This window comes from Temnothorax nylanderi, unplaced genomic scaffold (assembly GCF_030848795.1).
Source record: "Temnothorax nylanderi isolate EJ_2023f unplaced genomic scaffold, tnyl_v1.0 TNYL_tig0133_pilon, whole genome shotgun sequence".
Classification (NCBI taxonomy): domain Eukaryota; kingdom Metazoa; phylum Arthropoda; class Insecta; order Hymenoptera; family Formicidae; genus Temnothorax; species Temnothorax nylanderi.
This window is the reverse complement of record NW_027249195.1, coordinates 208,687-226,310: the sequence shown is the minus strand read 5'-3', so window position 1 is coordinate 226,310 and position 17,624 is coordinate 208,687. Positions and strand designations below refer to the sequence as shown.

Genomic DNA, 17,624 nt, shown 5'->3' with positions numbered 1-17,624 from the left:
CGCCTAACATTGTCTAAACACATAATTTATAAATTGTGTCTTATGTTTATCTCATTTAGCTGATCGACGATAAAGAAAAATCTACAACTTAACTCAACTGTGAAGCGAAATGTTCATTCGGATGATGAAATTCTAGGTCTCTTGTCAAAATATCATTATTTGTTTCTTTGTTATTAATATTAAATTATGTTTAAAAAATATTGACGTTTTTTGCGTAATTTTTTTCGAATTGTAAAAATTCATTTATCCAAATGTGTGGCAAACGGTTATTTATTTCATAACTTTCATTATTTATCAATCATTTATTTTATAATTCGAAGTATAGATTCCAAAGGAAAATCCATACGAATAAACCGGGCTAACTAAGAACCAGCGGTAAATAATGCGCGAAAGTTTTTTTATTTTTAATTTTATTTTACATATTTTGTCCAACCTTTGCTGCTTATAGATTTGTCAGACTTGAAACACAGCTCCGGTTGGAGTAGTAAAAAAAAATCCCCCTCTCTCTACACCTAATTAAATCGGCACGCAAAGGTTGGAAAATCGTGCGTTAAGAAAAATAAATTTTTATTGTCCGAATTTGATTTACCAAACGTACCGTCAACGGTTTATGCGGTACATTAAAGTCACTTCATACTCTAAGAGATAAACAAATATGTTGTTAAACACGAGAAGATTTAAACGTTGAAGATAAGACAGTAGGAGATAGGGTAGTAGGAGAGGGATCAGATGTAGAGGGAAGAGAGCGAGCGATACTGTTCTTGATTTGATGGATATAGTTCTATATTGTCGACACACATTTGGAACGGTTCACACAAATTTTAAAATGGCTCTGTCACCTGGAGATCCCCATTCTCATTCGAGGCCAGGTATATGTTAATTATGTAATTATTTATATAAGTATAATATTAAATATTAAACGTCTATTTTCGTTATGTTTTCTCAAGAAAATAAAACACTGATATCGGCTAATTATAAGTTTATCAGCATAGAAAGGCGACGCTGTCGTTCGTATCTCCAAGTTTTAAAATATAATCCGCTTAATTTTTTAAATTATGCCATTGTTTCACTGTAGCATGGTCATTGTTTCTTTAAATACAAAAAATATATGTTAAACATTTTATAACGCTATTGAAATTTCTCTACTAAAAACTATATCCTATAGGGTTTTAAAATTATATTTGTAATTGTAATGTATTATATTTCTCGACACGTACTTATAATTATTATTTATATATTGCCTCGTTAAGTATTTGAATAAATTTCAATTTCTATAAATCGTTATTTATTAGACCTCGTTGCTGTGACTTATACTCGCTTAAAATTATCCGTGAATTTTCAACATAAAGTCCTTAATGGCGAGGCATTATTGACAGTACACAAGAAAACGTCGGAGTGCAACGAAGTAGTTAGTAAACATTTTTTTTAAATTTAAGTATACATGTACATACATATATATATTTCAGTTTGTTATTTATATCAACCAATTAGGTTTTAGATAGCTACGGACTAAAAATATATAGCGTCAGCAGGCTGCATGCAGCCGTTGAATAGGTTCGGGACGGTGTAGTGCGGGGGGATGTATTACTTATCTAAGCTGTTCCCAATTACCCGCCGTTCTCAATTACCCCACTCTCCCCTATATACGCGATAAACGATAAATATATATCCTTGTCTTCTACACATTCTTACACCTAATCAATTTTCTCAGCAACTTATACATCTTGCTATACATCCTTCAATCTGTGACAAATAGACAAGACATCATAATTACGAAGCATAAAAATAATCATATACATATATTGCATGATTTCTTTCAATAAATATGTCGCGTATTCATTGCACTGTATAGATCGCGTACGATTTTCAATTTTGTGAATTTCTTATCGAGGAATAGCGTTAATACAGCGGTATATTTAATTTGTATAACGTCATTTCAAAATCGTCTTTTCTTCCGCTATTATTTCCACGATTCTCATGTCGAAATTGTTCAACTGCAAATCTAAAATTTCGACTATATGCTGTAGTATTATGTTTCAATATTTAAATTTTAAACGAATAAATACAAAAATAAAGCCAAGTAAGTGTAACCGAAGTAAACAATCCCTCGATTTGTCTCATATATATTCAGTCCTTCATATTAGTGGCTGAAAGTCACGGCCTCTTCGGCTATCCGGTACTCTAATAAACAGACGGTGTTGCCAGATAAAGGAAAATATGAGCAAAGGTAGAACTATAACTGCTGTCAGTTTACAACGGTCCGTCACAGAGGATTATAAGGAGCTGTAGAGTGACTCTTCTAACATGGATATTCTTTCAACAAATAATGATCCATACAGCTGTGCGCTACCAGGTACTTTAATTATTTAATTAGCTACATGAAAATGACGTAAAGCATTTAAAATGTTTCTATTCATTCTTTTTTATTAAGAATATAGAATAAAATGACAAATGTTAGCACAATTCATTTGGGAAGACGAGATTCTCTTCCCGTTGTACATACATTTAATATACGTGTCTTTAGTAATTAACAATTTTCAAAATTAGATTGCTATTTCGCGACGTTAATTAACTTACAATATTCTCAAGTGCATAAACTGTGTTAGCATAAAGACTTGAAAATTATTTACGTATTATAAATATATCAAGAAACACGGTAGTGTCTCGCGTAAATGATATCGTACGCAATTATTATATTAATTTTAATTACAATATATCGTTTTTGTCATGTGCATTACATTTCTATATTACCAATTATTACCAATATTAACTTATATATTTTTTAAATTTCTGTACCTGTCTAATTATTAGAACTTGCGCGTGTAATCCATACCCATTTAGAGTTAAATGTGGATTTTAAACACAAAGTTCTGAAAGGGAAAGCAATTTTGACTATAATGAAAGAATATTCATGTGCAGGGACTGTTGTGAGTATAAGTAGTGAGATATTTTTTCTTTACATTCAGCAAAAATTTTGACTTATTATTGACATGTATAGTAATGCCGAATAATTATAGTTTCTGGATAGCTGCAATCTTGATATAAAAAAAGTCACAGATTCTAATACTGGGTTACCGTTATGTTATGATATTGGACCTAATTGTTCTCGCGGAAGTATCTTTAAGATAGAGTTGCCAGAAACGTATCGTGTAAAATATAAAATAGAGATTGAATACCAAACAAGTGAACATTCACGTGCACTAATTTGGCTAACACCTGAGCAAACTGCCGATGGCACACATCCTTTCCTATTGTCTAACCCCAAGGTAAACTTACAGTTAAATAGATAAATAAACAAATTAATTTATCTTGATCAACGTACGTTAAATATAGATTTCAAATCTTTTAGTATACATATGCAAGAGCCATGTTCCCATGCCAAGACACACCATCTGTCAAAACTCAGTATTCTGCTAAGGTAAGAATTTATACATAGACGGTATTTATATGGATTCTTTACTTGTTAAATTTATACATATAAACACAGTAACATGATTATTATTAATACAATTCATAAAGTAACGAAAAGTTTGGAAAGAAATTGTTATGTGTAAATAAAATTAATTTCAATGTATGTTTGTAAATATACATATATATGTATCTATATTTATAATAATTTATTTATATCTATATACATATATGTTTAAATGTTCTTTTAAGCTGTTTTGGTAAAAATTAAATTAAACAGTCTATTTAATTTTTTTATGTATATTTCATGTGTCTTAAATTCTTATTTCTAGATTTCAACACCAAAGAATTTTAGAGTTATAATGTCCGCAAATTTGAAAAATGTATCTGAGACTCAAGACCAAGTCATACACGAATTCGTTCAAAGGAGTCCAACACCGGCTTACGGGGTATTTATTGCTGTGGGATCACTAAAGGAGGCGAGACTTGGTACAAGAAGCAATGTGTTTGCTGAATCCAAATTTATCGATGAAAGCCGCACGACGTTTGAGGATTTTGAAGGCATGTTGCAGATTGCCGATTACTTGTGTGGATTTCCTTTGGGTAAAACATCAACTAAATTACATATATTTATCAACTTAATAAAACACACACACACAATAAGTTTTATTTTTGTAGATTATAAATCCTCTTCTTTTTTATTTATTACTTATTATTTATTATTTATTTATTTATTTATTTATATTATTTATTATTTATTTATTATTTATTTATTATTTATTTATTATTTTTTTGTTATTACATTAAAATCTCTAGATAAACAAAATATATGCGTGCTTCCACCAACTATATCACCAAAGTATTTCACAGTACAATGTCTAAACGTGATATTTGTATCGCCATCTTTACTTCGCGGAGATATCTCTTTGGTCAGTTCACTTGCTCAGCAAATCTCACACTTGTGGACAGAGTATTTTGTTGTAAATTATGATCACATGTGGTTGAATAAGAGTATCGGTATGTTTATTTGCAAAAAATTTATAAACAGCATGCCGATTGATGGGAAAATGAAGGAATTTTTACGAATGAAAATGGACCGCAAACTGGTAAAAAGGGTAAAGTATTAACTTTTATTACAGATAAAACAAATAAAGTAATAAACAATGTCGAATATGATGCCAGATAATAATATTTTGTAATATACACACAATTAATACTCTCTCTCTCACACACACGCACGCACGCACACACACACAACACGCACACACACACACACACACACACACACACACACACACACACACACACGCGCGCGCGCGCGCGCGCGCGTTTTGGTATTCCTACTATATATTATTACCGAAAATGTATTATAGACTGAAGGATACAAGGATATCGGTAGATTACAAAGTTTAATACCCAGATTGGGAAATATTTCGCCTAATTATCTCATGGAATGTGTGCCTTATGAAGTGGGATGTATGCTCTTGGAACAGTTAGAGCATGAATTAGGAGGACCATCGGCATTCGGAAGATATCTTAAATTATATTTTCATAATTTTCTACACAAAAGTATAAACACACACGATTGGATAATAGACTTGATTGATCACGGTGCTAATTTTTGTCAGAAAGAAGAGGTGACGCAATTTTTATTCAAATAAATTATGGTTTTATCAGTATTTATATTTTTAGCATTAGAAATAATAATTTTTGTGTTGTTTTAGATGATAACTTCTTTTGATTGGAGCATGTACTTTTGTTGCACAGAACCACTTATTCCAGACATTTCAATAACCGCGTTGGAAACAGCATGTTCCAATTTAGCGGAAGAATGGATAAGATGGGATCCCAAAGATAATGCCGAAGATATACCTCGTAAATTCGTAGAAGTAAACTCTTATTCTGATATTGAGAAAATAGAATTTTTGAAATACCTATGTGATTCGTCTGTCGGCCTGACCGTGATCAAGATGAATACAATGTCAAATTATTATGAGTCCTGTGTCCACGGTTATGAAATACGGTAAATATGAGTATCCGCGTTTAGACTGATTCACATTTGCGTAATGTAACACGCACCTATTTCTCAGGTTCCATTGGATACGTTTGTGTATCAAAAATCGACGGGAATCTATAGTTGATAATGCCTTGAATTTCGCCACTCACTTTTCTACGCCAAAGTATGCGTGTTCTATATTTAAAGATTTATACGACTGGAAAAAAATACGTCTAATAACGACCGAAACATATAGACGCAACCAGAAAAAGTTCTTTCATGAAACACAGGAAAAAATAAATTCAATTCTGCATCTAAATTGACACACATTAACAACCAAATCACCTTTCCTTTTTATAAAGTAAGTCAATATTAACTGACATACAAAGTAATTTATTTAGAGTATAACAAATGTTGTACAATTTATCGAAGAAATGTAAAAATTTTTATGTCATACATATTTTGCGGGATAACTTGACTAAAATTTAAAAAGTTGTTTATTTTGTCTGTGAATTTACAGGTCTAAAGATTGAAAACGAGTTGGTGCGCAACAGGATATGATGACAATTCTTATTCGTTAAAAATATTTAAATTTGTGAAAAAAAATTAATTATATAGAATATAAATAATTTGTTAATAATCGATAAATAAATCTATCTCTGCATGAACATTTCGTTAAATTTTTTTCTCGTAATAAAATAAAGTACAGGTTGCTTCATATAAAACATCAGAAATCCTTATAGGTGTAACCAAAATAAACAATCCCTCGTTTTGTCACGCACACATTCAATCTTTTATATACTAACTGAAAGTCACAGCCTCTTCGGCTATCCGGTATTCTAATAAACCGACAATGTTGCCAGACAAAGGAAAATATGTGCAAAGAAGCGATACTGTAACTGCTATCAGTTTATATAACGGTCCATTACAGAGGGTTATAAGGAGCTATATAGCGCGTGACTCTTCTAAAATGGAAATTCTTTCAACAACTAATGATCCATACAGCTGTGCGCAACCAGGTACATTAATTGTTTAATTAGCTACATGAAAATAATATTAAACATTTACAATATTCTTATTCATTCTTTTTCAAGAATATAGAATGACAAATGTTAGCACAATTCATTTAGAAAGACTTCGAAAGATGAGACTTTTTTCCTGTCTCACATACTTTTAACACTTTTAACACACGTATCTTTAGAATTAACAATTTTCAAAATTAGACTATTTCGCGTTAATTAACTTACAATCTTGTGCAAATCTTCTTAAATGTATAAAAAGTGTTCGTATAAAATCTTGAAAATTATTTGCGTATTACAAATATATAAATAATACCGTACGCACAATGATTATGATAATTTTAATTACAATATATTGTTTTTGTCATATATTTACGTACTACATTTGTATATTACTACTTATCAATTATATATTTTTTTAATTTCTGTATTTCTCTAATTATTAGAATTTGCGCGTGTAACCCATTACCCATTTAGAATTGAATGTGGACTTTAGTCGAAAAGTTCTAGAAGGAAAAGCGATTTTGACTGTAGAAAGAAAACTTACAGCTGACGCAGTAGTGAGTAGATAGTTCCTTTCATATTAAATTACAATTTTGATTTATTAATTATTATTGATATGTAATACCGAGCAACTAGGTTTCTAGATAACAACGGTCTGGATATAATAAACGTCACAGATTTTGTTACTCGGTCACCGTTACACATATTATGCTATTGGACTTAATTATCTTTGGGGAAGTTCATTTGGGATAATGTTACCACGAAATCGTCTTTTACAATATAAAATAGAGATTGAATACAAAACAAGTGAAAATTCACTTGCTCTACTTTGGCTAACACCTGAGCAAACTATCCTTTCCTATTGTCTACCACCAAGGCAAACTTATAATTAAATAAACAAATAAACAAAGCAATTTATCTAGATTAACGTACGTTAAATGCAGACTTCAAATCTTTTAGTGTTTGAAAGTCAAAACGAAATATATATATTACCTATATCGTGTGGTATACAATTCAAACTCGTCAATATTCGCTGCCCGGTAACGTTCAGTCGTGAGCCGCGATCACGCGCCTCGCGCGAATAAGAGCGTCGCGCGCGATTATTCGTTGAGGCACCGCGCCTCGCAACAGTAGCACGTGCTCGACGCGCGAGCATTAGCAACCCTATAACGAAAAACTAAAGCTTGAAAATAGAGTCACGCTCCGCGTGATTGGCCGAATAACCGCGTTCACCTGTTTTCCACGGCGCGGCGCGACCGCCGAACGGAGAGTCTCGGAGCGGGCAGAATACTTTGAATCGTCGGCTCGTTCGTACGGGAGCCGACGATCTTTGATAAAATCTCGTGTCGTGCGTTCTAAGATTGAAAATTGTTTGCGTGCGGTAACACCTGAGTGTTCTGTGATTTTGTGAGCTGACGCCCGTATCATTCTCGCGATCGTCCTCGGCCTCGCGATCAAGATCTCCGTCGGCCGCGAGCAAGATCTCCGACTGCAAGATCTTCAACTTCAAGATCTCCGATTTTTACGTCTGATTCGCGGAACGGCCTTGTCAGAAGGACGAAAATCTCCGCGTGTACGCGAATTGCTCCGGGCGTCGCGTCGCCGTCGCCTTGCGACACGAACTCTCAAGTTTTTCTCCCGCTCACGATCCTTCAGCGAATCTGAGGATTCGCGCAACCGACTGTCTTCGCGCTCATCTCTGAGCGTATCCCGGCTCCCGGCATTTCAATCGGGACGATCTCGTCGAGATCGGCTCCCGAACATTTAGTAGGATATACATATGCAAGAACCATGTTTCCATGCCAAGACACGCCGTCTGTTAAATCTACGTATTCGACTGAGGTAAAAATTTATACATATACAGTATTGATATGGATTCTTTACTTGTTTATACATATAAATGCGATTGTTAATTATTCATTTATATCATATGTAAAAGTAATAAAAAATTGGGAAAAACTAAGTAATGCATGTAATAATAAGAAATTGTAGAGTATGTTTGTAAATGTATTTTTACATATGTATCTATCTTACATTGATATATCTATAAACGTTTTTATAAACTGTTTTGGTGAAAATTAAATTAAAACGTTTTTCATTTTGTATGTATATATTTCATACGTCTTTTTATTTCTTATAGATTTCAGTATCAAGGAATTTTAAAGTTATAACTTATAACGCAACGTTATGATTTTACAATTCTTCGGTATTGAAATCTAGAATCGCAACGTTGGAAAATGTATCTGAAACTCAAGGCCAAGCCATATATGAATTCGTTCAAACGAGACCAATACCGGCTTATGGGGTAGTTAAATTATTGCTGTGGGATCACTAGAGAAGGCGGAGCTTGGTCCAAGAAGCAATTTGTTTGCTGAAGCCAAATTTATCGATGAAAGGTGCTGCACGGCGTTTGAAAATTTTGAAAGCATGTTGCAGATTGCCGGCGACTTATGTGGAGTTCATTTTTTGGATGAGCTCCACATAATTCATCGGCAGAATCAAGATATATGGTAATTATGAGTCAGACAGTTCACGCATTTGCGTAATATAACACGCACCTATTTCTCAGGTTCCGTTGGATACGTTGGGTATCAAAAATCAATACGACTAACATCAACTATAGGATTTTTTATACCTAAACGTATCCAACGGAGGCAAGAGGCAACACATCAAATATGGGTTCGTATCGATTTATGTCACTCTTTTCTACGCCAAAGTATACGTATTCTACATTTGAAGATTTATACGACTGGGAAGAAAAGCGTCTAATAACGAGCGAAATATATAGACGCCACGAAACATTGTTCTCATGAAACACGGGAAAAAATAAATTCAATTCTGCATCTAAATTGACACACATCAACAACCAAATCACCTTTCCTTTTTATAAAGTAAGTCAATATGAACTGACATACACAAAGTAATTTATTTATTGTAGAGAAAAAGAGTATAACAAATGTTGTATAATTTATCGAAAGAATGTAAAAATTGATTTTTATATCACACATATTTTGCGGGATAACTTGATTAAAATTTAAAAAGTTGTTTATTTTGTCTGTGAATTACACAGACAAAACAGGTATGTTTATTTACAAAAAAAATTATAAATTGAATGCCGATTGATGAGAAAACAAAGGAATTTTTGGAAATAAAAACAAAGCACAAACTGATAAAAAGGGTAACGTATTAACATTGATTAGATAAAGCAAATGGAGTAATAAATAATGTCGAATATGATGACAGATAACAATATTTTGTAATATACACACAAGAAATGTCGTTTGAAACGCAAGTAGATAACATTTGTACCCAGACAACAACGACATTATTTAAGTTTACTTTATCAACAACCTTACCTTTCCTATGTTTGAAATAAGTGAATATTAATTGACATACAAAGTAATTTATTTATAATAGAGAAAAAACGTATAAGAAATGTTGTGAGATTTGTGAGATAAATGTGGTAGAAATAGATTTTTATACCACGTTATTTGCAAGGCAACTTTGTTAAAATTAAAAAACTTGTATATTTTGTCTGTAGATATCCAACGACTGAAAGCGAGTCGGTTTGCAGCCACACGTGACATCGATTTCTATTGAATCGTAAAAATATTTGACTTTACAAAAAAAATGTATTAATTACAGAATCAAATAAACAATAAGGAGAGAGATTTCACCAAGTAGCCAAGCCTATAGAGATATATATACGATATAAAGGAAAGAAACTGGATTCTATTCTGGCTGACATGTTGGTCCTTGAGGACGACGTTTCTAAACTGCCGCTAAGGAAAATAAACAATTTTCAACTATTCCTTCTTCAATTTTTTTTGAAAATGTAATTGATTTTATTTTATTACTTTTTTTTAAATACAAATGTTCAGAAAATTAAATTTTTGTTAAAATGTCATTATTTTATAATTATGCTTTAAAATAAAGTCGAATTTGGTTCTAAAAGTAGCTGAAAGAAAAATAAACAATTTTCAACTATTCCTTCTTCAATTTTTTTTGAAAATGTAATTGATTTTATTTCATTACTTTTTTAAATAAAAATGTTCAGAAAATTAAATTTTTGTTAAAATGTCATTATTTTATAATTATGCTTTAAAATAAAGTCGAATTTGGTTCTAAAAGTAGCTAAAATTAAAAAATTAAAAATTAAACATTAAATTAAAAAAAAAAGCATTTTGATGTAACGTAAACGAACGATTATTAGGGCCGATATCACAGTCTCCGATTAACGTGATTCTCCAATTAAACTCACTCTGCATCTCTTTCTAACTGTCCCCCTAGAAAGAGACGAAAAGACAGTTAGAAAGAGATGCAGAGTGGAGTTTAATCGGAGGATCACGTTAATCGGAGACTGTGATATCGGCCTTATATCAGTGTGCTATGGAAGCACCCACCTATCATAATCCACCAGCGAAATTCAATAATTATTTTGGCTGTGGTACTGTGTAATAAAAAAATGTGTACGCAGGCAAATTGTAAAAATTTGTGACTAAATCAAAATATATAAATAACTTCTTAGAAGATGTGATATCAAAATTAAGCCGCGATTTTGGAAGCAGTGTGTATGGTATATCATGAAATTTTTGGCAATTATAATTATATACAGAATAATAAGATAATTTTTATTACATTTTTCTCTCGACTGCTACCAACCTTCGGTTGGCGAAGACGAGGGAGTATGCGTTTTATATAACAATTTTAAAAAGTATCGAATGCGTTCCAAAAATCATAGAAACGAAGCGTTCTGAATGGCCCTGCGCACAAATATCTAGATATTTCTAGATAATGGAGGATCCACACCGGCGTCCGACGCACAATATGTTCGATATCCAATAGGAAAGTTCGTTTTCTAAAATTTCTAGTTAATGATTTTTTTGTTCCTAGACAATCGATTTCTCTTATTGGATGTCGGACGCCGGACGCGGTATTTCATTTGTCGCGCGACAAATTTTTCAAGCGTGTTGATTGGTTACGAGATGGAAAAGTTCTCAAGTTTTTATCTCGTAGCCAATCAATACGCTTGAATATTTTATCGTTCGATAATGCAATAGTACCTTAAATTCGGAAATGCTCGTTTTCAAGCGCTGCACACGCGCGGAAGAATCTTGCCGGAGCGCAGTCCGCCGATCGCAGGAGGTTGTAGATTTAAGGGGACGGCTCAGGGATCTCCCCTCGTAGCAGTGATTCCTGCTCCATTTATTGTTGCATATGCATGCAGCTTGATCTTGGCAAGTCATTCTTTGTGATCGAGTTCGTTGAATTTCATGTGTATTTTATTATCTGAGAGAAGGGAATTTCCCACTTTAAGCATCATTTATTTGACACAGGTTATATCCGCGACGTCTGAGGGGGATTTTACCGCGGGATCGAGAGAAGTGGCGCGAAGCTAGAGAGGGGTCCTTTATGTCGACGTTTTGAGGCCTGGCGCATGTAAATGGACATCCCGGCGGGATCCCCGTCGGCGAAGAAAAGGCGCACGCTGACGGAGGAGGACAAGCAGCGGCCGCTGGAGTGCGAACAGAAATTCCAGCGGCCGCTGGAATGTATACGGCAATTCAAGCTGCCGCAGCAGTTCCCCAGCACGATGGAACAGGCTCTGAAGAGCTGTATAAATGTCAAGCCTCTCTCGTCGAATATGAATGTGTCGACATCCAGTCCCAAGTCGGATGTCCGAGTTCCCTATAATCTGCAGAAGCTGAGAATCCTGTCTCCAAGAGGGAGAGATCTGGGAGAGTTCAACGTGAAGCTGAAACCCGTCGAGCCACAAGGGAGCACGATCACCATCGCCAAGCTCAAGCCTGTTAAAAAGTTACTCACGCTAGCTCCGATCCCGAATCCAATGTTTCCACAGAGGATACTTCCGAAGAGCATCGGAAACGTTCCAAAGAAAAATTGGACACAGCTATCCTGCGGCAGGAGCATCATTTCTTGCATTGATAATGGAAGTGGGTTGCATCAGCAGCAATCCAAGATCCAACCGATGAACATAATACTTTTGAATGATCAAGGTACGGAAGATAAGGTGATAAAACAGACACTTAATAGTAATATTAATATTAATACTAAATTAATACCAATTAATGCCAAGGCACCTTCTACGAATGGGATAAGTTCTAAACGTTCTGTGTGTCAAACTGTTGATAGCAGTAATCATAAGTATGTAGTAATACACCGTGGAACAGGCGACACAGACGTTCGTAATTGTACAAGAATTCAAGAAACAGCTCCTGAGAATACCAATGTTTTTTCAGCTATAAAAACACGATCGCATAAAGAGCTTGTCAAATCACCGTGTCCCGCAAAGAGTAAGAAACTCGCGAGAAATTCTAGCGATAAAAATGACGCACCGCTGTCTGACAAAGGTTTTAAAGCAAATAAGAAAAAACGTGTATACACTGCTATAAACACGGAAAATGGTTGGAAAATGATTAGGCCTTCGAGGAGTGCGAGACTTGGACAGAAATACAATCAGATTGATAAGAATTTAAATGACGGCTCACGTGCCAGCAGTAGAGAAAATTTCAACAGTAATGAAGTCTCGCACATGTCGCAACATAAAAGTAATTCACTTCAAGCTAAGTCTGATGTAGTTCCTAAGAGTCAAATGCCCGAGGTAAATACACAAAATGTTATGACAGTTATACCTAATAAAACTCTTTCCTCTAATCAGAATGAAGTTTTGGCGCAGGCAAGTACAAAAGATGTCACGAACGTCCCAGATCTCGATACAGTTGGACGCGAGACACAGTGTGACGATACGCAAAGCGAAGGTTCGAAGGCAGAATCTCGAAATGATCATCTGGTTGTCGACGATCACGCGAGGGATATTCCAGAACCGCAACAAATTACAGACGCTGTACAGTCAAATGTACAGGATGAGAATTCGCCTCAGGAAGACTTGTCGGATCGATTGAGCATTATAAAAAAAGCGATGGATAGCGTGAAGGACAATGAGCTGCGCGAGCTGGCGTTGAAGGCCCTGGCCGACTGCGGCATCGGAATCGAGAGATACGTCCCGATACGTCCGCCGGAGGATCACAAAGCCGTGCACGACACGCAAGTGCAGACCACGGTGTTCGGCCTGCTCGATCCTAATTCCTTTATATTGATAAACAAAGATTTGGAAGACGTTCACAGGGTAAATCAGGTTACTCTTAACGATATGCCTGACAATGAAAATCGATTAGCGGACGATCCGCACTCTAATAATAATTTCGTATCCAAAGACCCTGATGTAAGCGAGCAAGAGAGACCATTCGACGTAGATAGTTTTATGGAAGAATTTTGGAAGGAGGATACAGATGCCCTTAAAATGAAGGAGACCTTATCGATGACGAGAGTAAGATGTAACAGCCTTCTGGAGAATCTGCAAAGAGACTTTGAACGTGTTAAAGAATACGATCAAAATGGCATGTTGAATATACATAACGCCATCGTCAGCGATAACGTCTATCTCGTTCGGAGACAATTAATAGTACTTCAGCACTGTAAACAAAGCGTCGATATATCAACTGAGGATGGAGTGGTAATTTAATTTCTTTCCTTTATCTAATCTCTCGCATTTAATTTTATCTAATTTTAAAAGACATAGATAATACGTTTTGCATGCTCCGCAGACGAGTTTGGAATTGGCGATCAAGTATGACGCGTGCAGCGAGATAGTGAAGCTCTTACTCGATGCCGGAGCACAGCCGGTGATATCAAGATCCATACATGAATCGGCAGTGATTATAGCTAGCAAACAATCGTCACCGATGTTGCCGATGCTCGTTAGCCGGGTCTCGAATTCGGATTTACTCGATCAAATTGATTCGGACGGTAAGATTATTATATATGTATATATATATATATATATATATATATATGCAAGTAAAATTTTGTAGAACTGGTCACTGTCATTAATGTCATCTGTTGTCTCTCAAGGTCTCGCGGCGATACATTATTGCAGTATACACGGTAATTTGGAAGGGGTCAGGGCGCTTATATCAGCCGGTGCGACTGTAGATCTGAAGGATATGAAATCGGGACGGACGGCATTGTTTCACGCAATAGACAATAGTCATACGTCAGTGACGCAAGTATTGTTAAATTCCGGTGCTGTCGCGAACATTGCGAATTACGCGGGGCAAACTGCTCTGTCCATACTTAGCGATCCGAAAAGTTTAGCTTTCAAATTGTCATTGAAAAAAGACGTGACGTGATCGTTTTCTACTTTTACTATTTTTACGAAATGACGCCCTCGACGAGACGTAACACCCTATCAAAGTAAAACTATTTTACGTAATTACGTAACGGCACGAAAATTATTTATTTGTTGGAAATGGTTTTAGTTTTAATACTTATTTAAACTAGTCAAAATAACGTAACGTAATACATCTATTATTTTAAGATGACTTTAATGAAATTCCGATTAACTGTATCGGTGATTCAACCGATAAATTGTTTAAGACAAAATTGTTAATATTAATAAAACGGTATAGATAATATTTTACAAATTAGTCGTCGCTTAAGTAATAGAAGTTGAATGAAAATCGCCGTTGAATATTTTCCAGTGTTAATACATTGTTTACATAGTAAAAAATTCTTTTCTTTTGTAAAAAAAATTTGTAAAAAGAAGACAAGGAATATATTTAATTTTAACAATGCTGCAAAATTAGATTTCAATATTTATTTTTATATATGTGTGACATAAGTGCTAGTTTTATTTATTTACATGTAAATACTAGGATAGGAATCATTGATCGGACATATGGGGTTTTCCATGAGTCCAGCATCAAAATAATTAAAAGGACAAAATAAAAGCTTTTACAATCTGCTCAATATGTCCACCATTGTTCTCAATACGCGAAGTTAATTTATATCCAGTCAGAAAATGCATGATTAATGATCTCAGGGATAATGATGTTACATGCACATAATGATGCTAGATTTATGGGATATTCTGCATAATAGTATTTTTTTAAGACTATAGTTAAAATATTTGTTCATAATTGTGCCAAAAGTTGCATTACATATATTGTATTATATACAATTTATGTATTTGCCTTAACTTTAGACATATGTCCATAAACGTATGTAAAAACGGAAGATGAATAGATTTCATAAGCTAGATGTATTAGAACATGTATTAGAAGAAGTACACTATGCCCAGTGTTCGTGACGATCATTGAATAGCAATTTATTAATTTTTATGCGCAACATTATATACATATTCAATATTCACATTGGAAATGCGTTTTATAAAATATTACCTCTTATAAGACGCTGCAGGAATGGCATAATATTTGTTTTAATGTAAATTAGTATTTTTGTATCGTATTATAAAAACTATTATATTATAATAATAATACTTGAAAATATTACTATTAAAATAATTAAATAATATAATTGATGCAGATATTGTAATTGTAATTACTGTTTAATTTAACCCTACTTATATAGCAGGGTTAAATTAATGTATAATTATTATTCATATATATGTACATGTATATAATAATTATACATATATATATATATTATATAATTATAATTACAAAACAGAAATTGATGTATTTAAGGGAATCAGTTTTTAATAATCCGTGTTATGGTTTATATAATTTTTCAAAATTTAGTAACTAGTGAGTGATGTTACATAAATTATTTGATTCCAAGAAATAAATATGAGACTTTAATGGAGCAGTCTAATTGTAAGTTCAAAATAAGGGTTAAAAGAGGAAATAAGATTATGACTTATTTCCTCATTGATCTTGGAACCAAACAAGTTGCTCAATTTTTTTTTACCAGAAAACACTAATTTCTATAAAAGATACGTGTGTTACTCAAGACAAATTATCTTGTATATCTTTATTATAATAATAGTGTACATTTATTAATTTTTATTTCTGTATCTTTATTTATATGTTATATCCTTACTTCTTTTAATATTATAGCTAGCAATAGGCGATTTTTGGCGTGATTCTGGTATAAGCAACCAAAGGATACCAAACTGCACCAGAACCAATAGCAACCACCGATAGCAACTTTGGTACATGTACCAAACCATACCAAACGATCGCCAAAAATCGCCTAATATTATGCCGCGAGACAGAAAGGCGGCGCTTTTTAAAAATGCATGCAAGTCAAATAACGAGAAGATAAATTAGAGAATTGCTTGGTCCATTTGCTCTCCCTGAAAATGAAATTCATGGGCAAATTTCAATTGTCGCCAGTTTAAATTCGCAAACTCGCAAATCCAAGAATGGGAAGAACCACCGAAAGTTACTAGACACGTAAACCCCCAGTTACTAGGCACGTAAAGAGCGGCAAGAGATCGGAAAGTCACTAGAAGTTCCTGAGGAAGACCAATTTGATTGATCGAGTGTTCGTTGCCCGAATGAATTTCTTGGTCCCGTATCTTTTGAAGAAAAAAAGGACAAAGATTGTCAAGATGATAATCCGCTTATTTTAATGTAAATTTTATAAAATCTCTGCATATTTACGTAACGATGAACGTATAAGTAGTATATCAAGTACGAATTAAATTTAATTAGGATTAGGACGATTTCGAGTAAAAATATTAAGCTCTGATCTTAACTTAATCCAGTGATTAATTTAATCAGCACAATTGCTTAAAGGAAAATTTTGTAAATATATAATTTCCAGCCCCCGATCCAATCTTATTGTTTTCTATATTACTACGTTTACGCGAGCGTTACTTCTGTAGTAACTTACGATAATTCATCCGTTTACGTAGAGTAAATTATCGTAAGTTACTACAAAATCCCGTTTACGCGAAGAAAAATCCCGTTTACGTGAAGGAATTATTGTAGGTTACTAATACAGAAGTGACGCTCGAGTAAACGTAGTAAAAGGTAGAAGCACATATAAAATTGCAGGAGCCATGAGCAGAATGCAGAAGTCATATGCGCATGCGCTATGGTATCTGCATTCTGCCCATTACTACGTTTACGCGAGCGTTTTACTTCTGTAGTAACTTATGATAATTCACCCGTTTACGCGGAGTAAATTATCGTAAGTTACTACAAAATCCCGTTTACGTGAAGGAATTATCGTAAGTTAACACATACTACGTTTACGCGAGCGTTACCTCTGTAGTAACTTTATGATGATTCACTCGTTTACGCGGAGTAAATTATCGTAAGTTACTACAAAATCCCGTTTACGCGAAGGAAAATCCTGTTTACGCGAAG

At 34.0% G+C, this 17,624-nt stretch overlaps 2 protein-coding genes across 4 annotated transcripts; both read left to right on the top strand.

Annotated features, from left to right (window-relative positions):
• Positions 1-2,192: 2,192 nt before the first annotated feature.
• Positions 2,193-6,072, top strand: LOC139776949 (leukotriene A-4 hydrolase-like). The gene is made up of 10 exons (XM_071714021.1): positions 2,193-2,353; positions 2,812-2,927; positions 3,018-3,266; positions 3,350-3,418; positions 3,741-4,011; positions 4,225-4,523; positions 4,782-5,045; positions 5,133-5,431; positions 5,499-5,765; positions 5,925-6,072. Exons 1-9 carry the CDS (start codon positions 2,305-2,307, stop codon positions 5,725-5,727), a joined length of 1,845 nt encoding a protein of 614 aa, XP_071570122.1. The 5' UTR covers positions 2,193-2,304; the 3' UTR covers positions 5,728-5,765; positions 5,925-6,072.
• Positions 6,073-11,529: 5,457 nt separating this feature from the next.
• Positions 11,530-16,313, top strand: LOC139776937 (uncharacterized). 3 transcript variants are annotated; one of them, XM_071713997.1, is made up of 5 exons: positions 11,530-11,685; positions 11,763-13,048; positions 13,124-13,960; positions 14,052-14,253; positions 14,359-16,313. In XM_071713997.1, the coding sequence occupies exons 2-5, from the start codon at positions 11,870-11,872 to the stop codon at positions 14,634-14,636; spliced, it is 2,496 nt and encodes an 831-aa protein (XP_071570098.1). In that variant the 5' UTR covers positions 11,530-11,685; positions 11,763-11,869; the 3' UTR covers positions 14,637-16,313. The 3 variants fall into 3 exon arrangements, with proteins under 3 accessions (XP_071570098.1, XP_071570097.1, XP_071570099.1); XM_071713998.1 differs by having other exon boundaries at positions 11,531-11,685; positions 11,763-12,443; positions 12,687-13,960; XM_071713996.1 differs by having other exon boundaries at positions 11,763-13,960.
• The last annotated feature ends 1,311 nt before the right edge of the window (positions 16,314-17,624 follow it).

Coding starts and splice junctions, on each gene's coding strand:
- LOC139776949 (XM_071714021.1), top strand. CDS start 2,305: ATGGATATTCTTTCAACAAATAATGATCCATACAGCTGTGCGCTACCA. Junction 3,419..3,740: donor AAACTCAGTATTCTGCTAAG/GTAAGAATTTAT, acceptor TCTTATTTCTAG/ATTTCAACACCAAAGAATTT. Junction 5,432..5,498: donor GTCCACGGTTATGAAATACG/GTAAATATGAGT, acceptor CCTATTTCTCAG/GTTCCATTGGATACGTTTGT.
- LOC139776937 (XM_071713996.1), top strand. CDS start 11,870: ATGGACATCCCGGCGGGATCCCCGTCGGCGAAGAAAAGGCGCACGCTG. Junction 13,961..14,051: donor TATCAACTGAGGATGGAGTG/GTAATTTAATTT, acceptor CATGCTCCGCAG/ACGAGTTTGGAATTGGCGAT. Junction 14,254..14,358: donor CGATCAAATTGATTCGGACG/GTAAGATTATTA, acceptor TTGTCTCTCAAG/GTCTCGCGGCGATACATTAT.